A 24,449-nucleotide genomic window follows, 5' to 3' on the forward strand; every position below is an offset into this window, starting at 1 on the left:
TGGCTTAATGAGGACTTTTCCATGTTGACATTAACTAAAGCTGACCAAGTTGCCTGGGTTCAAGGTAGGCCTCACACCTGATTTGACTGAAGTCCTTAAAGCAAGGCACTGCAAGGTGAAGTAAGCAAAGACTATAAACCATAAAAATCAAGGATAAGAATGAGAAGCCTCTCCTTCAGGTCAAAAAGCCACCTGAAGGAAGACTGATGTTCCTGGAACCATAAGTCCAGCTTGAGGAGAGAAAGTCAAGACATCAAAAAACAGGCTGTCCGGACGAGACAAGCCAACCTTTGAGCTGCATCAGAGGGAAGCTTGCTAGTAAGAAGTGCTGTGCAACTAACATTATTATTTGGCTTCTTGACTGCAATTCCTAACTACTAAGCTATTAGAGTCCAGTAGACTATGGAAGCTAAAGAGTTTGTGAACCCCGTTATCTTAAATGTCTTATTTGTCCTGGTTTCTATTTCTGTGTTTTGTCTTTTCACCTATCATTTTAGGATGTGAAAGTATGATAATGGGGATGCATGTTTGTTCGAGCACCCATAAAGTCCACAAAGGGAAAGTACCTGAAAGGAAGTTTTCCAGGTTTAAGCAGCCCTAAACACAGTCTTGTAAAGATGCTCATTAAAACATGTTGTGTGTTGAAAAGTCCTAAGAAACTTCAGTTGTTGTGCAAAATTTGGTACATAAGAGTTGTCAAACTTCTGCTTGTCAAAATATTCTGTAAAAGTCTGTATTATAACATCTCTGTTAGGGAAGAGGGGGAGAAAAGGATTCAAGAATTCAGATTGGAGAAGGAGGCTTTGTAATAGGCTCTGTGGTTGTGGTCCAGATTTTAGATGATGATTTGTTTTTGGTATTAAAATACTTAACCAGCTGTAGTTTATAATGAATGTAGTTGGAGTTTACAACCAGACAACCACCTCCTTAGATCCTTTTTTGGAATTTATAAGAATGAATTTGTTGTATGAATCTAATTATTTAACTAATTTGGTTATTTAATTCCAATCCAATATTGATACCAACTTGTTGATTTATTGATTTGATAGTTGTTCTTTACTCTTTGTTTAATACTGTTAACAGTAGATTAGCTTTGGTAATATGATACTTGATTTTATTTTTGTTTAATAGTTTTAATAAAATGTATAAAACTGATACTGAGTCATATTTCTTTCAATAAATGGTGTGGGTCCAAGACCTGGTATCTGCAAGTTATTCTAAAGGCCTGACCAGCTCTCCCTAATTAGCCTTTGGTTCTCACAGTGATCTGCAAGGAGATGTGAAGGAAGTCCTTTTACTGTCTGATAAGAAGCCATTGTTATCATCCCAATGCTGGGATGATATATTAGTTCTGTAGCAAAGGATGGACTCGGAAATCTTGAAAAGATGTCTGTTTTCCACTCATCCTTGATCGGAAAAAGATCAGAAAGATCATCCTTGATCGGAAAAAGATCAGAAAGGAGTCAGGAATATACTTAACTTTGCTAAATTCCAGAAATGGCTTTGAGAGAATCTCTCGGGATGAGCTGCTTTGCTTTAGATGTGCTGGATGAAAAGAGTGAGCAAATACCCATTGTCTTTGTGGTACTTTTGTTACCTGCATTTTTTTCAGATATGAAGCCCTTTCTCCCCCTCCCGCCCCCCCCCAAATTCATACTGCCTTTCATAGCTCAAAATGTTTTCCCCACTATATTTTCATGTCAGAAGTGAATTTATCATGTCATATTGTGGGGAACACAGTGGAACACTCATGGAACTCAAACCTAGAAATGAGTCTCTGTTATTTTAAGCTCAAAAGCAAAAGTCTATTGATAGGAAAGTTTTACCAACTAAATACATGTGAGTTATGGAATTAGGTGAATAAAGGATAAGTGTCTGTGATCTTCTTTTGATGAACCAAGTATATAGTGTACGATTAATTTCTACACCATTCCCCAAACCAGACTACCCTACAGTAACATAACAATTAGTTGTCAAGAGAAAACATAGATCTGAGGTAACTTTTGAGGGTAAGAAATGAGGAAACAAAAGAAATTCCATTTGAATTAATCTGGGCGAAATTCTATTCAACCAAACAAAATTGATTCAATTTTTCTGTGCAATACTGACTTGTATTAATAATAATATTTTTCATCTCCAAGGATATGAATGATTTATAGATAATCATATGCTTTGGGCTATTTATACCATTTTGCAGAGGTAGTGATATTTCCACTGACTCCTGATTAGCATTGGCATGTGTGAGAAGTGGATGTATGAACAACATGCAGCCGCTGTGGTGGAAACAGCAAACTTTAAAGACTAAGTGTACTCTGCAAAAGTATTTTAGAAAAGACTCTTAGTACAACAGGCTGGCTGCTTATATTACAACTGACAAATTATTCTTCCCACACTTACAATGAGGAGCAGGTTTGTGTGTTTACTAAGTATTTTTTCCATTAAAATTGGTTATATCGCACTAATAAGTCAAAATTTTGTATAACAGAATATTAATAAAATCATTCTTTCCATAACATTTGGTAAATATTTTAATAGCAGATATAGATTTTTCTCTCCTGGAGATTTTTGAAGGACTGTTTTAAATTTTTCCCTCAGTCCTAAGGAAACTTCCAGTGCAGAAAAGGTGGCATGTCTTGTAGAAACAGTTTTCTGAGGAAGGTAGGGTGTGCTGTTTAATGGGTTAATTTTGCATAGGAAAAGCTTTCACAGACTTTGACACAGCTCACTCTCAGTGCCTTTCCATGGAAACATATCAGAGTCCTTTCACTTCTGCAAAGATTTGCAAAAAATTGCAAACTATAAAGCTTAAAAATGTCATCTTCACTGTGACACTTTGTCTAGAGGAATGCATCTACGAGAATCAGGTAGCCTGATGCCACTGTATCAGCTCACACTCCAGTTGCATTTTCTCATTATGTTGAATTTTCACACTATCTTTTGTTCCAACTAGCATGTGACTGACTGGTTCTCTATATGGGATCTCTGCTTTCTTTTAGCCAATTCTCTGGCTAAGAGGGTCATGAAAACAACATATTTATTCATTATATCTAGGAGATGTGGATAATAAATGTGGCTCATAAGTACTTTCTAAGTGGAATAATCAGCATAGGCATTTGAAAGTAGGATAGTGGGCAGTAACTGTGTGACTATCTTCCAATAAACTTATCTAAGGAGGCCTTTATTATACATTTATATCTACAAATGTGTGTTTCTTTTTTCACACTAACACTGATCACAAATGGGTGACTAGTGTACAAAAAGGTGACAAAGTCAGGTAGGAAAAAGAGTGGCAGAACTAAAGAGGGCCTTGAAGGCAAGACTGAAAACTGTATTATTAATTACTTTCTGTATTTTCTGTTGATAGTTAAATTAATATATTGTTTCTGTTTTTCTTTTAAACTGCTCGATGCTTATAGCGAAATCAGCATCCTCCCTGGTGATAATCTGTGCCTTTTTAAGAATTGCCATTATTCCAATAACCGTGAATGGTCTGGTGATTTGAGAAATAAAAATTTGCTATGAACTTAGCCTGCTTATATTACTGCTGTTCACGTATGACAACCTGCTGGTTTTGGGAAGTGCCTACCATCAAGTAGCAGGTATAATAAATCAAATCAACTTTTGTCTGAAAATCAAGACTGGGAGAGCGTGGAAGTGTGTGGGGGAGGGAAGCAGTTTATTTTTTACACTATAAAAGATGATGATTTTTTCCCCTCAGACTCAGAATAGTGGTAGTGTGAGATATAAGGCAAATTCATAAGTCTGCCTCTGGGCTATATTCATTTGTTGTTTAGTGTGAGACAGTGTGGCTACTTAGTTCGTTTATAAAGTTCAGTGAAAGCATCTTACACTTAATTATACAGGAATGATTCATAAATGAGAGGTTTTATTTGTTTTACTTCGTTTTGTGTTTTTATGGGAAATATGTTTGTTTTTTATACGTGCAAGCAAATTATTTTGGTTTAATTGAAAGTCTTGCAAAACAATAATAAGTAGAAAGCAACAAATTTTACTCGGTTCATATGCTAATTCTGGGGCAATGTAGTAGATTAGCTAGAAATGTTTTCTAGGAGACACGTATGGATTATCAGTGCACCTCTACAACAAAGCTCATACTAAACACATTTGCCTTGATTCATCCAAGGGTTACTGAAAAGATAATTTTCAAATTTAAATGAATATTGTGTCACTTTTCAAATATTAAGAGTAGTAAACACTCTAAGTAAGGTAGATAGATTACAGAATGTACATCTGCACATCCATATACTTAAACCATCCCTTGCATGACAACCTGAAATGTTAGCTATTATATTCCTCATTACCATCATCTTCCTTATCACCAGTGGCCATCATTTTGGCCCCTTCCAAAGGCTACATCTCTTTCTCTTCTACCCTCACAAGCTGGGATGCAACTTTTATAATATGTTACGCTGACAGCCTTATATCTAATGCATATTCAGTACGGGTTTTCCCCTTTTCCTTATTTGTTTTTCCTTACCCTACTAATGTTGAGGTGTCCTTCTTCTATAGGATACTATATTGATATGTGTAACTACCATTTCAACTCATGATCATATCCGTCAACCCTTGCTTAAGTGGATTTGTGGTTATTACTTTCATGTGCCTTGTGGTAGCACTTACTGAAACATTCTATCTCCTACCATTGAGCAAGCTCTTCTTAATTCCTAAGATGTAAAGGTAACCATTGATCTATGTCAAGGGTTATGCCACTTATGCTAATTTATGCTTCAGCTAATGTCTTACAGGATAGTGTAGGTTTCTTGTGTTACAGATGAATATAATGAAGGCAACACAGTGAATACAATAAAGGCAAGCCTACGGGCTACATAGTAGACTATTCTGTGGGTACAGGTTGAAGGATGAGTGCCTTCAGCCACTTGAAAAGTGCACCAATAGTCTACTAATGCATATTTTGTAGTGACTTACTGCTATGGGAGTATGGCTTATTGATTTTACATTTAAATGTTTTTTAACTTCTAAAAATAAAGTTTTATGGGGATTTAGGTAATGTGTCCTTACATTATGGAAAAAAGGTCCTATAATAGTAATGAGAAAACAATAGGAAAGAGATTACAAATAAATGTATACTACTACTTTGACTCTATTTGTTTGATTTATTATTTCTCTTTAACTTTTTTAGAGTAGGAAATTTATTACATCCACTCCCATTTGTATCTAGGTATAAAAGTAAGAGCCACCATTTGCAGACATGTAATTGTGGGAGTGCTGCCTCTGGACATCTGGCAGCTAAGCACAGCATTTTGCCACTTTGAGATAGAGACTGTCCTGTGGCAGCTTTACATCACCTCCAGCACAGGGCTGTGCCTGATTGAGGGCCTGTTGTAGTCCTTAAGAACATAAGAATAGCCATACTTGGTCAGACCAAAGGTCCATCCAGCCCAGTATCCTGTCTATCAACAGTAGCCAATGCCAGGTGCCCCAGAGGGAGTGAACCTAACAGGTAATGATCTAGTGATCTCTCTCCTGCCATCCATCTCCACCCTCTGACAAACAGAGGCTAGGGACACCATTCCTTACCATTCTGGCTAATAGCCATTAATGGACTTAACCTCCATGAATTTGTCCAGTTTTCTTTTAAACCCTGTTATAATCCTAGCCTTCACAACCTCCTCTGGCAAGGAGTTCCACGGGTTGACTGTGCACTGAGTGAAGAACTTTCTTTTATTTGTTTTAAACCTGCTACCCATTCATTTCATTTTGTAGCCCCTAGTTCTTATATTATGGGAACAAGTAAATAACATTTCCTTATTCACTTTCTCCACACCACTCATAATTTTATATACCTCTATCATACCCCCTAAGTCTCCTCTTTTCCAAGCTGAAAAATCCTAGCCTCTGTAATCTTTCCTCTATGGGACCCATTCCAAACCCATAATCATTTGGATTGCCCTTTTCTGAACCTTTTCTAAGGCCAGTATATCTTTTTTGAGATGAGGGGACCACATCTATATGCAGTATTCAAGATGTAGGTATACCATGGATTTATATAAGGCCAATAAGATATTCTCCATCTTATTTTCTATCCCTTTTTTAATGATTTCTAGCATCCTGTTTGCTTTTTTGACTGCCGCTGCACACTGCATGGACATCTTCAGAGAACTATCCATGATTACTCCAAGATCTTTCTCCTGATTAGTCATAGCTAAATTATCCCTCATCATATTGTACGTATAATTGTTTTTTTTTCCCCAATGTGCATTACTTTACATTTATCCACATTAAACTTCATTTGCCATTTTGTTGCCCAATCACTTAGTTTTGTGAGATCCTTTTGAAGTTCTTCACAGTCTGCTTCGATCTTAACTATCTTGAGCAATTTAGTATCATTTGCAAACTTTGCCACCGCGCTGTTTACCCCTTTCTCCAGATCATTTATGAATAAGTTGAACACCACTAGTTACCCCTCTCCATTCTGAAAATTTACCATTTATTCCTACCCTGGAGTTTGGGGTACTAATAACTAATAACTGAAGTTATTAGTAACCATAGAAGAAGTTATTAAGACAAAGGTAGTTACAAATGGATGTGAATTGATTACTCATGCAGTTAAGTGACAGCTTATCATAAATCCACCAATTATTATTGCAAGAATGACAGTGTTTTCCGTTAGTCATCTTTTAACGAGTCAACATTTAGTGATAGTTAGCAGACTATGGAATCTGTATAATGAAGCCTAGTGGTACACTATCTCAGATATCACAAGATGATAACTTGACGAATGTTGACTTTTTTTTTTAAACGAAGACCACTATATTCACAAGTAGATATGTGACTGTGAGGGATCTATCTGGCCCTTTCTTTGTCTCCTTGCCCTCTCCTCCCCCCAGCAACAGGCATCAGTACTCTGACACGCCCCTTGCCTAGGAAAAGCCCATTCAGTTTTGGGTACCAACAAGACTTCATCCTCTAGGGGCCTAGAAAGGCCAGGAAAAGATACTAACCAATCAGGAGCCAGAAGAGAAGTTAAGAAGGTGTGTCTGCTCCATCCCAAGGAGGGGAGTGCTGGGTGGAGCTCTGCACTCTAGGTCTAGGTCAGACCTTAGACCTTAGTCCATCCCATGCCCTTTTCTCCAAATCTTCCCATTTCATGTTGAGGTACTTGATGTCATTCAGAACCGTTCATTTCCATGTTATTCGCAGTCTTCCTCTCTTTCTTCTTGCATTTTCTGGCTTCCTTTCAAGGGCGGTATTTGGTAAGCATTTTTTTCCATTCTCAGCACATATCCCAGCCACCGATGTCTTCTTTTGTAGATTATTTGTGAAAGGGTACCTTGTCCAGTAATTTTTTCTGACTTCTTCATTTGTCTTCCTATCTCTATTGTTATTCCCAATATTTGTCTCAGACATTTGTGATGAAATGCATCCAGCTTTTGTGTATATTTCTTGGTAAATTGCCATGTCTCTCTGCTATATGTTGTAATGGCAATAACAATTGCTTTGTAGAATTCAGTTTTGTCTTGAAGGAGATGTTTTTGAGTTGCCAGATGTTTTTGAGTCTTCCAAATGCGGTGTTTGCCTTCCCGATTCATCATCTTATTTCCTCGGAACTAGTACCATCTTGACTGATGGTACCTCCAAGATCCGTAAAATTGTCCACTTTCTCCAGTTCTCTTCTTCAGTTTTGATTTCTGTCCCTATAGTCCCCATTAACATGACTTTACATATTTTTGCATTGTATCTCAAACCTATCTTTGTCTGTTACCAGTGTTTAAATGTCATTACCAAGTGGTTACTTTTTGAGTTTGTAAGTTTAAAGCTAGATTATGAGTTTATCTCAGTGCACCAGTTGCCTTGCTCTGAGTGGCATTTTTTAAAATCTGAAATGTAAAAATAAATCCCGCATAACTGTGGTCCATAGCCAGTTAGATATTAGAAAGATGGTAAATTTTCTTTCCTTATGTTAGGAGTTTCTCCTATTATCTATTTCCTTTAACTCAATGCTGTCTCTTAAATTGAAAGTGTGTGTTTTAAAAAAGCGTAGAAAACTTAATATTTTGCACTTATTTCACCATTCATCTGGGGACAACAAAGTACAGATCTTCTTAATTTATTAATTTAAAGTGGCATGTTACTATGTGGTATAAGTGACGTGAATTAATACTATTTTATTAGTGGTCCCTTGCAGGCCGCCTTATTTTCAAAAGTGATTCCTTTGTTAGAAGAATGCTAGTTGACACTAGTGATAGTTGTTCAGGGAGGAGTGACAACCTTGAAAAATCATTTAAATCAATGGTGAAAAGTGAGGGACAGATCCTCCTTTGATTTCAATTAAGCTATTGCAATTTAGGATCTGCCCCAAATAAGCATTTTGTGAAAGAACCTGAATTGTCCTCGGTAGATTACTTTTGATGTCACTGGTAGCTCTCCTGCACTTATGGCCCCCAGTGCCTGCCACAACACAGTATAGAAGTTATTTGAAAGGCAACACTGCCCCATGGTACTCTAATATAAATTGTTGTAGCTCTATTGGTTTCAATGTGCCCTTGTGCAAAAATGCAATGGTGACCTCAACAACACTAAGGCAGAATAACTTTCCAAATGAATGGATGGTGTGATGTGCTGATCTCTAGATACGAGGATGAATAAGGTCATTGTGAAGGTTTTGCGTGAGAGTGTGAGTTAGATGAAGTTGGGGCATGTGTTGTTATTTGTTACATGTTGGACCTGGAAGCAACTGCCTAGTGGAAGTTTGGACTGTGTTATCAACAGTGTTGTAGGTGATGTAAAGGTGGCAAGAAACAGTGGAGTCTTTTCTCTCAACTTGTTTTCATACTTTCACAGTTTTTTGATGTGTAGGTTGATCCTGATGCAACCTTAAACAAAAACTCTGCATGGTGGAAGTTATGTTCATTCAGTAAAGAAGTGCTTATGGTCCAAGGCATCATTGTTCCTTAATTCAACGTTGTTGTTTACTTTCTTCAGAGTTTTTATGTGATGTTAATAACTTCTGAATTATGTTCAGTAAACAACTTATTACACATCACACCCCAAAGCATTAGCCTAAGGTAGCAAAGGATTAGCCCAGGGCCAAGGGCAGCGCTCATATTGTTTTTCTTCTTTCAGTTAATAGATTTGGAAGTGCTGTTTCTGCAATTTCATGTTGTGATTCTCTGATGGGTACAGTTCCTGAGTGCTTGGTTGGTCATGTTCACTTACTAGTATGATCCTATGCTGTGTATTACAGGTTTCTAAGATCATAATATATACCATGGTGACATGGTTACATACTCAAACACAAGAAGCAGCTGGCGTCTGTACCCATCCCAAACAGAATTCCGAGTTCTTATGTCTCTGTGCCTCTCTCTTCTGTATCAGCCTGCTCCCTGGAGCAAAGCTCTGCTGGGTCCTGGCCCTCCTGTCAGTGAGGAGTCAGATTTGCAAATTAATGAGAATTTATCTTAATATGTCACTTCTTGCAAGGGTCTTGCTGATTCTAAGTTCCTAGGGTCTTCTGGGAAATTTTCCTACCTGCCAGACTAATCCAGTGGCTGCACTTCAATGGAGTGTGATATGATTTCTCTTTATAATTTTTGTCAATCCTATTAAGATTTTTCAGGAGGAAAATGTTGTATATGAGTAATGATCTTTTTAGATTGTATGCTGTTCAGGATGGGGACCGTGGCTTCCTCTAGATTTGAATAGTCCCCAACGTATTTTGTCTGCCACTGCAATGTAAATAATAATAATGGACGATACTGTGACAGCCTTAGGAGTCTTTTAAAAATACTTCTAGCCCCTTTAAAGCTAGGAAATGAAGAGGTAAAGCTGAAAAGTTATCTGCCATGTTGGTTACCCTTCTGTCTTGCTGAGTTCATAAGGTATATATGAAACTGTAATTCTGAAGCCCCCTAATACATGATAATATGCTAATGCACAACGATCAGATTACTGTAGGCACAGTAGAACCATTACAATATACTATTTAAATATATATTTAGGGACTTTTTACCTGCCCACTTTTTCCCAGCTAAAACTTACAGGCTTCTTTGGAGTAGCCATCATGGTCCATTGTATACATTCATATTGTAGTAGCTTTCTGTAAAGGTGTGTTTTGACTCAGTAGAGTGTAACAGCTAATTTGGAATCGTTGCAGTCCCTCATGGCAATGAGTATTTAGGGACTCTTAAATCCAGGGGTAATTCAGCTTTGCACACATGCGTGCAAAGTCCATGTGGTGGAAATCCTTTGAGGAAAAAACTAATGGAAATGGTGCTACATGGGTAGTGCAGTTCACAAACTAAACTGCCTTCCTCAGTGAAACAACTTGTACTCTCACATAGATATGGGGAAGAAATAAAATCCATCATCTCTCTCTCTTCCGCTCTCCCCTCAAAAAAGTACCCCAAATGACTCTGTATGTGTTAAAGTACTAGTGAAGGCCATTGACAGACCTTTTAACATTCATCATTTTAATATTTGCCAGAGAAAGCAGACAATAGTCATTTTTTATAAAATCAGTAATTTTCAGAATAGCTGCTCCTGTTCAGATCACAATTTAATCACATAGTAACATGCCACTTTAAATTAATAAATGAGTGAAAATGAGTATGGTGCTCTTTTTCCTGAAAGTGAAATGACTCTCAGCACTGGACAGATCCAGGTAACATTATGGTCCAGGAAGGAACTGTACAAGCTTCTCCACATCACTCTGTTTATGCACCCCACAGCCGTGACTGACAGTGCTTGTGTTGCCGAACTCCTGGATCTTTCTTCACAAGAGGCTACTTTATCAGGCCAGAATGAGATAAACAGTATGTTAATTTTGCATCAGTGTAGAAGAGGACTGAAGTATCATGAATATGTCTTATTATGACCCTAAGATAGGATTTGAAGTCAGCCTCATGAGGTGAAAGGTTGGAACAAATGCAAGCCCCGCTGAAACCAAAGGAAGACTCCAAGAGGGGTTGAATCAGGCCTTTAATCCTTTGCTCCACTTTGCCCCCAATTTTGTAGTCCTTTGCAAGCATTTGTGCATCAAAACCACCATGTATTTTGATGCGTAGAGCTGGTCAATTTTTTTCAAATTTTCATTAAAAATATTGTCAACAATTTGAGCTTTTAAAATATTTTGACCTGAGTTGGTTGAAAAAAAATTAATCAAAAATTCAGAAATACCCAAAATATTGACGAGTTGTAATGGCAATATTGGAAGTTCCCAGCGAACATAGAATTAGTACTGGAAAAACAAGAATTGTTCAGGGGTATTTATGAAATATGTTAAAAAGTTGTATGGGATATATTATACTGGCCTTTTGCCAATGTTGTTCCTTTTTTCAGTCTGGCATACTGATATATATGAAATTCATGTTTTTATTTTAGTGAATATTTCTAATGCTTTGCATTCCTGTCTTGGCAGAGAATAATGATGCTTTCTCAATACAAATTCTCAAGCTAAATTTTAAATGAAATAAGGAACATATCTTTTCTTAACATGCTCTGGCCATATCATTCACAATCTGTTTTTGGGCTTTGCAATGATGAACAGATAACCAGATAATTTTACTGTATTGGTTAAAAAAAGGTGTTGTAGCTACTAAAAGAGCTCAGATCTGCAGCATTGGTTTAACACATTATTGCTATGCATCCGATGAAGTGAGCTGTAGCTCATGAAAGCTTATGTTCAAATAAATTTGTTAGTCTCTAACATGCCAAAAGTACTCCTTTTCTTTTTGCGGATACGGACTAACACGGCGGCTACTCTGAAATCTGTCATTATTGCTAGGGTAAGCCTCAGTTTAATGATCCAGATGACAGTAAAACAGAATTCCAAAGGTGGACAAACTTTGTGATATGTGAAATGTTACCTTATTTCTCAGAATCTTGGGGGCAAATGAGGCATAGAAGATATTTTCAAATGTATACTCTCTGAAACATAGTGATGTTAAATCCTTTTCCTAACTACTAATGCACTGCAGAATCCTTAGTCTGAAAGTTGAAGCATGTAAGTTTCATGGATCTGCTGAAGGTGACATTACATGAGTCTAAGAAGTTCTGTGCAATGATATTAGATTGTCATCTCCATTGGAAGCATTTTTAGCATTTTGTACTAGCTAAAGGTAATTTGTGCTGGTAATTAGGAAAATTGGTTTCCTTTTTATGAGAGGGGATTTGGAGAAAAATTAGGGCCCTTTTTCAGAAGAGGACTTGTTTGGCAGTGTACTGTAGATTGTAACTGAAACTGTAGGAAGGAAGTATGTAGCTAATAGTTGGAGCAGGGTACTAGAAGTCCTGGGTTCTAGAAACGTCTCTGCCAATTATTTTGTTGGGTATACTCATCTGTAACCTGGTACACATCTCACTTACTAATAGGTGTGAAAAGAGGCTCAGCCAACTGATGTAAGAACTAAAAAGGGGTTATACAAATACAATGCTCAACTGACAGATGGAAGTGTTTTTGTAGTGTGTAGATTTCAGGGATGGCTTTTATTTTTGCACCACAGCAAAAATAGCACCACAGCAACCCCTTGGTAGAGATTTCATGGGGAAAAAAAATAAGTGTCTAAAGGTATATCACTGTCATACAGCATTCCTATGGTAAACTCACACTATCTTGGGAAAGAGCTTGCGAGCAGGGAGGAGGTCAAGAAGAAAAAAAACAGAAGAGTTGTAAATTAAGAAGGTAGTAGAAAAAGAACAAGGGAAAGGGACGTGGACTCTCCTGTCATAGAGAGCAGTGTCCGAAATGTCTTTTTAAGTTGTTTCTTTTTTATTCTTATAGATTAACTGGGAATTTCTAAAGCTCATAGCTGACGGGTTTTTTTTTGTAATGTAAATAAGCATGTATGAGTCAGTACTTTTTGAAACCCCAAATCCTCCCAACTATGGCATTAAAAATGAGCAAAGGAAGGGACAGCTGTCATATTTCAGCCTTTGTTCTTTCCACACTCTAGTTATTTGTGTGATGGGGTACAAAACATAGTCACAAATCTGTAGAGACATATTAACCAATAGGTCTTGAGGCCCAGGCACAAAGTGCAGTGATTTTGGATGTGCACATCTGTTGATTCAGGCAGGTGAAAGAGCAAGAGACCAACAGCTGTGAGTGCAATCTGGGAGGGCATTGGTATCCAGAGGTATGTGGTGTTCAGAAAGATTACTGGACGCACTGGCGAGTGTGTGTTACAGGTCCCCCTCTGTGCCCCATTTGGAGAAGATATGATTGTGTTACAATCTCAAAGCCTTGGCTAAAATCTCTACAAAGCCTTGGCTTCAGCTGAAGCAGCTCATGAGTTTTAGCTCTGGAGGTCCCTGGTTCAGTGTTTAGTGTGTCAGCCAAGATGGTGGCCATCACACATGCTCAAATGGTTGGAAACCCCTCTGCTGCATTAAGAGAGCCTAGCAGTGAGAACCCACCTATTAAGATGAAAAAATAAAAAAACAACAACCTTTTTTCTCCCTGTCCTTTGTCTCCAGGATCCCGTCTTCGTCAGGAGGACTTTCCACCGCGGATTGTTGAGCATCCTTCAGACGTGATAGTCTCTAAGGGAGAGCCAACAACTCTGAACTGTAAGGCTGAGGGAAGACCAACTCCCACTATTGAATGGTACAAGGATGGAGAGCGAGTGGAGACTGACAAAGATGACCCCCGCTCCCACCGTATGCTGCTGCCCAGCGGATCTTTATTTTTCTTACGCATTGTACATGGACGCAGGAGCAAACCTGATGAAGGAAGTTATGTTTGTGTAGCGAGGAACTATCTTGGTGAAGCTGTAAGTCGCAATGCATCTCTGGAAGTAGCATGTAAGTAGTCCAAAATATGATTACCACCTTCTAAAAGTCATGTAAGACTTTGTGGTTGCTTTGATGTTAATATATAGCCCTCTCATGCAGTACCAAGTTAGCAGATAATAAATGTGGATAAGCATGTCATTTTACCTTTCACTATTACTCTTAGCCAAGCTGTTTCCACACGCATCTATTCAGTCACAATGACCATGCAAAATATATGATTTATATTGAGATACTATTCTTGCCTGTGTATAATCATAACTGACAGTAGCATGGAGGAAGCCTAGTCTCCCTTTAATTAGTAATCTAATCTAATTTTGAAATTATGGGTGAAGTTGGTTATACTGAACCATAACGTGAAAAATATCATTTAATATAAGGGTGCACTGTCTCTTTCTCCTTATTAGGTCATCTGTTACTTCTGCAGAAGTAGTCAGTTTCCAGTCTGGTGACTCATGTACTGTACTGTTGAAAGCCTCAATCCCTTCAGAGTTCCCTTCTGCCAAAAACTCAGTGCAGGTTTCATTCATTATGTGACTGGCATGTGATAATTGTTAACCATTTCTCAATACATCTAGAACAGTCTTATTCCTATTGATCAGCTTTATGTAACAGTGAAGTCATCACAGATCTTTTAGAGAGTTTGAAATTACTGAGAGTTCATGCATGAATGCTCTGCCTCCAAGTAAACAAGCTGAAAGAAGGTAATTTTATTTGCATGTTAAAGAAGCTTGTCTTTCACAAAATGTAAAGTTGTTATGTGTTAACTGCCCCTAATTAATTATCTGGGTTAAAAGGAAACAGGGAAAGAAAAGTAAATTTCAGCATACAAAATTAAATCAGCTAATTCTGGCTGTGCATTTTCATATAAATGCATTTTTAAAAAATGGTTAAAAAGCAAAAAACACAATTCTTTTCTTAGACTTCTTTTTCACTACAGGGAGGCTGCAAAGCCCTGATTCAGCAATCTTCCCCTACTCAGCAAAGTCGTTAAACATGTGTTTAACTTAAGCCCCATTGACTTCTGTGGTAAGCACATACTTAAGCACTTAGGGTGAAGAGAGATGGAGTTAAGCATGTACTTAAATGCCTTGCTGACCTGGGACCCAAGTGTTTTGCCTACTTCTTTTTTTCTAGGTGGCTAACATTTTTAATCTTCCAATTTCCAACTCCCTCCATTGTCATACAGTCACCCTTGTATGAGGATAAGAGGTACCTTCTCCATGGCTTATGTCAGTTATAGTCTTTGAATAAGGGAAGGAGTTCATATCTGAAACCATCAGAAGTAATTGAAGGGTATTGGAAGAACTGCTGGTTCAGTTTCCTTAAAAGAATTTCTCCTGCTTCAACTGACTTTTGCGTATACAATGCTAAACATTAGTTAATCTTAATAGTTTTTCATTATCTTCATACATTACAGAAAGGACATTCCCTTGAACTAATGATCAGATGATATGGGAGCTCAACAGTAGTGCAGGGTAGGTCAATGCACTACCTTTCATTTCATAGAATCTTGTTTCAAAGCTTTTACAAATCATACGTGAAAGGTAGTTTATAGTTTTCATTCAAGTCCTCAGTGAAGACTTTTCCCCATCACAAAAGCATCACATAGTTTTGCACAATTTAGGATTATAGGCATTTTTGGACTGCAGAGAAGGATAGCATGAGAAAGGTTGCAAAGCTATTTGAAGAAACCTAAATTGTGTGTGTGTGTCTAGCCAACGCTATTAGATTATTACTCTTCTGAGCACTTTATTCACATGCATGATTGTTAAGATCTCTGAGAGAGGTTTTGTTGTCTTTATTACAGGTATAAACATGTTTGAAATGTTTGGCTTCTTAACTTGCAGATTTGCCTGGTACATGATGTTAAGATTAAAACATCTACTGTCTGGATATAGAGTAGAAAAACTGATGCAGTTGCACCTTGAGTCATCAAAATGATTGGTTGTTTCAAAATAAAAGTGTGCTTTTATTGCATCAAATCTTACTGATCTCTACTACAATGACTGCTGAGAGTCTCTAGTTACAAACTGTTCGGTCTCCTGAGTTACGATTTTAACCACTGCAGCTGGTGGCAGGTCATGCATGAACTAAAAGTCAGATAACAGAAGACTGCAAAAATAGTAAGACCAGGTTTCATTGTAGATGGTGTTTTAGGGAAGGATCACAGAACATGAAATCTGAGAGCTGAAACCATAGCCAAACTTTCTGTAAAGGCACTGTGCAACTGACACCAGATTATCTTACTGTTTTTGTACCTTTGAAGTTTATTCTCCAATTAAACTCTTTCAGGATTAAAGGGAACATTCCTGGGCCATTTAAATTAAATGGTGCTTTGTCTTTGCTTGAACTGAAACATGATGGTATGAGGGACTTCATAAAGGATAGTAGAAAAGTTTTTAAACATGTTCATTCATGATTTAAGGGCAAGATTCTGCCACACTTATTCACTTTGTGAATAGGATCTATTGATTTCACTGAACTATAGACTCAGTAAAATACATCCTTATTAACTTTGTGACCTAGACATCTTTTATAGTTTAGGTAGCATTGCTTCAAAAGAACATCGTTATGTTGGACACCTGTGTAAAAAGATTGTCACTTGATGCACCTGACCGGGATGCAGTTCTTACTGGAGACTGCAAAACTACTCAACTCTTCCCAGTTTACTGCGACAGTTCATGTATTTTCTCATTCAAATGTCTATTATTTTTATTCTCATGGTTATAGAATAAATTTCCAAATGATTTGTAGGCAACAGCCCCTTTTAGGCTTTACATCAAGCTTTGTGCATCATAACTGTTTATAGGTTGTTGGAGACTCTCTAAAAAGTCGATCTCCATTAGAGAAATGGCCTGTTGCTGATAACTGTTGTCATCAATGGGTGCCCCTGCACCACTCCAGTTTCTCAATTAAAAACAGTTTATCTACTCGTGTAGCTGGGATACTACAGCACTGTTAAGAGAAAGCATGATAGGCCACATTCTGCCAGGTCTCACTCATGCTATCTGTAATGGTGTTGAAAACTGCTGTCTCTACACTAGCAGTTAAACCTTTTTCAACACCAGATAAAGAAGAGTTAGTGGTGTCCTTTTGTGACAACCATTGAAATGGATCATTTTTCAAGGGTAGGTGGATCCTAAAGGTAGCAAAAGGGAAACTGCTGCTTTTGACAGATCTAAAAATACTTGAATCTCTCTTCTATTTTGGTAATTAATCAATAGTGAATTATTTAAATATCTGTATTAAATTGTGTCTCTTTAAAAATGTGAAGCTGAACAATCCCTTTCAGAAGGGACACTTTGTAAATAAATGCTTGTTTTTATTAGTCTCTCAAATTACTGTTAGGTAAACTGCTCATGCTAACTGGTTCATGGTTGTCTTCTTTTCCTACTGTTTTGTATGGGCACCTACCACGCAAACACCATGATCCTTGAACTTATTCATATTCCTGTGTTTAGTGGAAATCATTACAACTACAAGGGGCCATGATTCAAGGAAGCGTCCCTCTTTAGGAAAGAACTTAAAAACACATTTAAAGTTAAGCATGTGCTTAAATCCACTGCTGGATTGGGGCCTTTGGTTTCTGTCTTAGTTTTCCTAAAGAAAACTTTAAAAAAAAAAAGTCTTAATCCTAAAGATTTTCAAAAATATTTTTATTTGAAAGCATAATTCATCATTGATGTGATGCATTTCAATCATGCTGGGACTGATGCTTGGGTTAGTATTTTAGTAAGAATTTCCTACTAACCAGAAAACTAATTCTAACATCATTGATAGATCTGACATTTGTGTGGGAATTGTGTGTGTGTGTGTGTTTTAATAGTTCAACCATTAATTGTAGGCACTGTGCTCTTAAACCAACAGAAAATAGTTGTTTTATTCAAAAGAGAAAAATGTGTTTATTTTGAATTTGTATGTTTCAACTACCACAAATAGAATTTGTATGCAGTATAGAGTTGGTATTAGAAGCATCAAAAAGGTAATGCCCAAAATGTGCTTGGGAGCATTTTAAATAATCTTTTATAAATGGTATGTTTGAAGTAATCTGTCTTTTGTGAAAGGCCTTCAGTGCTTTTTAAATGTTTTGAAAATAAAGGCACTTTTTTCACAAAGCAAAATATTGACATGCCTGAAACTATGGTGTGGAGTTTTCCAATGGGAATATTGGGAGACACATTGGCAGTAACTATTGTAGGTAGGATTTCAGTTTCAAGCACTAGGGTGCCACATGTAAGGAACAGAAATAGCATAAGAGGTCCTCGCACTGACTCGGGCTGTCTCTGATCTAGCCAGAGTCAGTGGTAGTCCCCAGAGATAACAGCTGTAGCCCCAGGGGTTAAATATATGACAGCAGCTTGATCTATCGACCAGTGTAAGAGGGGGCTCTGGCCTAAATGAAAATTCATGAAAAATTGATGAAGTCCCCAGATTATTTTTTTCCTTTTTCAGTGCTGTGCCAATGCAGTGAGGAGAGATTAAATGAGGTGTTGAATGCTTTAGTGGCAAAGAGGTTGTGGTTCAAAGGTTAGGGGTCATGAATAAAAAGATCATCTCCCTCCCCCACCCTTTGCTTTCTTCTAAAACAAAACACAAGGGCTTCTCAGATTAGCCAGGCTTTATTTTGCCTTTGATATCAAAATGAAAAAAGGATAATTGTTCAAAAGCAGGGGTATTTTTCACTCGAAGGGAAGAAATGTGGAGGTTGGGGCTGATACAAAAGAGTGAACAAACTCTGATTCATAATTCAATTGGAGAACCAGAAATAGATTGAATTCCATGACTGCAATATAAATTTTGGCCTCCATCTTTCAGGGTTTGTGCTTGAACTGAAGTCATTAGGAGAAAGAAAAGGTCTTGCATTATTTATAGGTCACAGATTGCTGCAATAGCAAGCTTTGGAACACTCTCAAAACATAATGGTCCTGTTTGCATTAAATCCAAAACTAAATTGGTGCTTTATCTGTACGAGTAAGAGAGGTTACAGCAGTAGACCGAGATTAGCAAGAGGAGTCGCAGATGTTCTCCAAAGTGAGCCAAATCTTTTACACAAGAAATCTAATATTACAACATGTCTGTTTTATTTGTAAAATGTGGAGATTAAAAGATGAGAGGCATAAAATATTGACTAAACAATCATCCATATATCATAAAAATAATCCCTTCAGATATTCTATGAAGCTCTTGTAGAGGGCAACTATGTGCTGATGACAATGAAATGAATTACATTTATCAAAGATACTTGAAATCCAGAGCACCTGCAAAATAACATAACATAGCCACATTGGCACAATAAAGTGTGTTGATGACCTTGGTCTAGTCTCAACTGCACAGATATTCCCATTTAAAAACATAATTTCACAGTTGGCACTAAGAGTCAGTGTCAGCAAGGAGACCAAGGGCTCAGTGGTCAAAGAGCTGATTTGCTCTTTGATGTGTGGTGTCTGAATACTCCACTGTCGTCTACCCTTTTTTTAGTCATTCACACCTTTGCCAAGTGACTGGGTAACACTATCTGTCCGAACTGGTAGTCATCTATGTTCACTTAGCAGGAGTATAAATGACTATAGAAAGTGGAATGCAGTGGCTAGTGGTCCTTTAAGAACTCGGCTGGTGCAGAAGAGCAGGACATTGGAGTGAAGCTGGTACTGTCCTTCCTGTACTTCAGTTTTTCTGGAGATAAATTTGGTATTCCTGGGCTGTCAACAGAACACATTTCATGAGTGCAACATTCCTTTTAAAGGGGAAAATTGTGACAGATGTGATAAATCAGGACCAGATATTTAAAGAAAAAATAGTTGAAATGCTTCAAGTATGAAATTCAGGCATTTTTTTCCTTAAAGTGGGATGAAAAAATAGACAGATGTAGTATCATCTTATCTGGCTGCTTATGAGCACTGTTCTCTGTCAAAAATGTAGCTTATATTGAGATATAATTGTACTCTTTCTTTGCCCTCAGAATCTCTCCAGTATGGAATTCCTAATCAAAAAGTCTATTAATCTTTCAATAGTGATTCCATCAATAGTGATGAGAGGTGTATATTAGTGGATGCATGAATTTGGCAAACCGGTGTAGTATCAATGCGAAAAATGACAATGGCTTAAGAAAAGAAAAATCTCTCTACAGTGTACTTCTGTAGCAGTAAATTGGTTATCTGGTATAATCCATTGGGGGTTACCACTGCAGGAAGTTACAATATGATAGAGCACGTCAGTAGGTTCATAGATACCAAGGTCAGAAGGGACCACTACGATCATCCAGTCCGACCTCCTGCACAACGCTGGCCACAGAATCTCACCCATCCACTCCTCCGAAAAACCTCTCACCTATGTCTGAGCCTCAAATTGTGGTTTAAAGACTTCAAGGAGCAGAGAATCCTCCAGCAAGTAACCCGTGCCCCATGCTACAGAGGAAGGCGAAAAAGCTCCAGGGCCTCTTCCAATCTGCCCTGGATGATAAGCACACATTTATTTCTACAGTGAAAATATGAAACTAGAGAACCATACAACCAGCAGTGAGTGAAACCACTTCAGATAAACTATGATCTGAATGAAACATCATCTCAAATTTCTATTTGGGGGTCAAATAAATTTTCTAATTATTTAATTTATAATTTAGTATGTATTTATAAGTCACAATCCTAGTCCTATGGGAGTAGGAGCAGAACTACCATGAGAAAGGCTTTTTTTTGGGTGCTATTTCCTAAAGTAGAGCGGAAATATGGTGGAAGATCCTGTTCTCACTAGATATCCAACCTATGAGATCAGGCTAAGTTCCAACACTGCTGGATTTTTTCGATACTTCTCCAAACTTCACCTTCTGTGGTTAGCATATTTCTCACTATCTGATTCAGATAGTGTTCTAGCTCCCCAAGGAACTATATTGAGTAAAGAAAGGTAATCTATTTCAAAGTATATTTTAATGATTAAGGTCCTGATCCTCCAATAGGGTAGCCCAGCTCCACTCCCCACCGGTTTGTCTCCACAGGGGCACCCAGGCTCAGTTGTAGATTCAGGACCTAAAATGTTAGCAACTATCCTGCCAGTCCTGGCTGGAATATGTCTAAATGGGACCTGGATCTCTGAAAGTCTCAAGAACACATAAACAAAAAAAAAAGTCAGTCATTTTTGGTCTCCTTGATCTTGTCCCCCTGTTTCCTCTCCACTCTTCCATTCCCCGGGACCTGTCATAATGGGCTGATCTTCTCCACAGCTATCCATATCTTGGATAGACTATTGGTTTCTCACCTCCCCCCCCCCCCTTGAAAATGTTAAGGGCAAAGCAAATTTCTTTAGGATATCCAGTGTCTCCTCTGAAATTATCTGCTCAGTGCCCACTACTTTCTCTTGCACAAAGAAAAACCTGACATTTAATTTTGGAAGCTATTTTGCAAAGATGTTGATCTGATTCTGCTTTTTAAAAATCTCTTGCACATCACTTCATTTGATTTTGAGGCTTCCTTCCCCTTGCCTTTGATTTTTATCAAGCCTGCTATTTATATAATTTCTGAACAGTCTACTTGATAAAAGGTTGAAAGCTAAGCAACTGCCAATGAGTCATGTATTATTATCTTGAAAATACCTCCCAGTGTGTGTGGGTTGATCTTCTATTAATCTGTGTCATATACTCATTCTGTGCTCAACATTTTTCTAATTTTAGTCAGTCCAGGAAATAACACAGCAGATCTCGATAACACTGTAACATCAAATTATTTAACACATTTGCATTTCCACACCTCTGCTCCCTTTGCTGAGAAAACTATGAGTGCCATTTGAATATTAATTGAAATACTGGCTATTGTTGGCATATGCCTCAGACATGTTGTACTACTTTGTGATGTCAAATCAGATTAAAAAAAAATCATTTGAAGCAACACTCCAGATCTTTCATTTGCAAAAACTGCATGATCTAAATACTAACAAAGTGCATTACACCGCTAATTAACATAAATCATAAGGGCAAAGTTGGTGGATGTTATACATTAATGGGCTGGCATTCAGATAATCACTTTATTTGTTCATGGAAATTAGAATCTTATCATTCCTCCTTTTCATTTTTAACACTCATCCTTTCTATCTTCATTCACAAAGTTATGTGTTTTATTTTTCTAGTCTCCAGGCATTAAAACTTGACCATGGCTTTTGATGATAAGCCATTTCAAGATGTTTCCATAGGTGTTTTTGATTGTACAATCTGATAATATCTGATGCCTCTTCCAGTGGGAGGAGGGAGAGGGACCAGTTCCCAGTAGACAGGTATCTGTTTCACATCTTTCAGTGAGCACACGTGGACTTCTGTGTGTGTTTCTGGCGTTACTCTTTCCTGTGTGGGGGGAGTAATCTTCACTTAAGCATGTGGCATCAACTCACTCCTCAGCAAAATTCTGATGTTCTTTTCTTTCCAGCCCTATATGCAAGTTAGATTGTCATTTTCTTCCATCACAGATACCTGCAATGTTGTACCAAAGGGCATGAATTCTTGTGGTACTGCTGGGCTCTTCCCTGATCCTGCATGCCTAGGTAGAGATAGTGGCAGTGTCATTCAGGATTGGCAATGACTTTTCCCATCTTCAGCTTTCTGGGAAAATTTGCCCTATTCTATTTGTAATAGGATGTGTTATTGTTTTTTTTTTAAATTCACCCAATGACGTGGTAAATGCTGAAGTAATGTAGATGTTTCAGCTTGTAGAGAATATGATGGCTTGTCCTCTCAATGGGCTGAGCCATCATGTGACCATTACTCCTGTGACTCTCATTCTGCTGCCATTACCAATTCAAAGCCTTGGTCCTGCTTTTCAAAGACTTTGACTGCTCAGGGTAAAACTGTATTAGTAACCACACCTCCAGCTATGATCCACAAAGAAAGTTGCACTTTCTGGGGCAATGCAGCTTGCAAGACCCAGGATGAAAGGTGTGTGAGAACCAAAGACCAAGTGTTTTGGAGTGGGAGGTGGAAGATGTTGAATGTTCTTCCAGAGGAATTTAGAATAATCCCAAATCTGACTACTTTTTAGATCACATTACAAGACCAACTTTTTTGATAAAGCTTACTTCCCATAACCAGAAATGTATACTTAGCACACATCCTTTTTATAGCTTGGCAGGCAAGGACAGAGAAATTAATTACATTTCTTAAGGCCATAGAAGAAGTCACAGTGAGACTAGATTAAAATGTAGGAATTCCTGTTTTGTCCACTAGAACCATACCTTCCACCTGGTGTGAATGTGTAAATTCTCCCAGCCTTTCAGTTTATATCAAAGAAATACAACAGTGGCATCCTTGAGGCAGCCTTCAGATTTCTTATGCCAAGAAATACAAACTCTTGGCAGATTTAAAGTGCATACTTACATAGACAGGGTTATTTTTTTTACGCTGATGAATGAAACTGCAAAGCTTTGGGTGTCTGAGGGCCCAAAGATTTTGAACCATGTGTAAATGTGTTCGTTTTGAAAAAAAAACAGGCTGGAGTCATACTAGAAAAGACTTTGGGATGTTTGAGCTTGTCCCAATTGTAACAGAAATCAGGGTGTACCGACACATCAAAATGGAGGGGGGACAAAAGAAGTGAATGCCTTTTTCAAATATTCAAAAAAGATTTGGTTTTCAATTTGAATGAAAATTCAGAATGTGTTTTACTTCAGAATAGGTAGTTTCCTGACGCTACTTATTTTTAATGTAGTAGTTGGTTAACCTTAAACGAGATTTACTCCTGGTTAGGTGAGCACTCAGCTGATTGGCTATCAGTTTAGACCTTATTCAAACTATTCTAACTCATCCGACCTCTAAAACTGGGTTTGAAATCTTGCAGGAAAAAGCTTTCTGGTGAGATTTCCACTACCACTTTTATATAGTTCATTGAAGAGGGTGGAAATACACAAGAAAAGGCTATTAGGGTATTTTAGCACTTACATGTCTCTTCCTGGCTGGAATCAGAAAAGTACAGAGATTGTGAAAAATAATGGTTAAAAGCATTGGTTCGGGTGAAAAATTAGGTCACTCTTAATTATCCCTAAAATATTTCCCCATCTTTACCAGAGACACCATCTTCAGGGGGGAAAAAAGTCTCTGTGTCATGCAGAGTTCAGAAATGGAACATTTTATTTTTTTCTTCTATAGAGAACATGTTGAATCCTTGTTTTCTCAGATTAAACATATGAACAAACTGGTAATGTAAAATAATATTTGTACAGTACAAATCAGTATACAAATTAGAAGTTGGTGAATTAAATCAGAAATGGAAGGGCCTCCTAGGAAAGAAGTTCCTTCTGCCCCTGTTTCAATGGGTGGAGCTGACAGACATGAGCTGAAATTGGAAAGAAAAAACAACCCTTTCATATTACACTCTTTTCAGTTGCCATCAGTAGGTAACCTGCCCCAAATTGAAGTGACTCTTCTTTCTCTCTGAGTACTTACGTGGATCCCATCATAGTATTTTAGCATCTCAGAAACTTTTAGTAAGATTAGTTCAAAGGGTGTTGTAAGGATAGAAAAGTACTATTATCCCCATTTTACAGATGAGACTCAGAGAGACTGTGACTTGCCCAAAGTCACACAGGAAGTTGTTGCAGAGCCAGAAATTGAAGGCAGGTTTCAACTACAGGACCACCTGTCTTTTTGTTCTTCCCACTCTCTACCGGTCATTAAAAACATAACAAAAAAACAAAATCTGTTTTCA

The 24,449-nt window shown here is 37.7% G+C and overlaps 1 protein-coding gene across 26 annotated transcripts in view; it reads left to right on the forward strand.

Moving 5' to 3' along the window:
- The window catches only part of ROBO2 (roundabout guidance receptor 2), a 1,574,290-nt gene that overhangs the window by 990,970 nt on the left and 558,871 nt on the right, over positions 1-24,449 (forward strand). For all 26 annotated transcript variants that reach the window (XM_043509447.1, XM_043509509.1, XM_038413374.2 and 23 more), the window contains one exon: positions 13,456-13,782. In XM_043509447.1, the coding sequence (XP_043365382.1) occupies positions 13,456-13,782 (327 nt within the window). The remainder of the gene's footprint in view (positions 1-13,455; positions 13,783-24,449) is intronic.

Source organism: Dermochelys coriacea, chromosome 1 (genome assembly GCF_009764565.3).
Source record: "Dermochelys coriacea isolate rDerCor1 chromosome 1, rDerCor1.pri.v4, whole genome shotgun sequence".
In the NCBI taxonomy this organism is placed as follows: Eukaryota; Metazoa; Chordata; order Testudines; family Dermochelyidae; genus Dermochelys; species Dermochelys coriacea.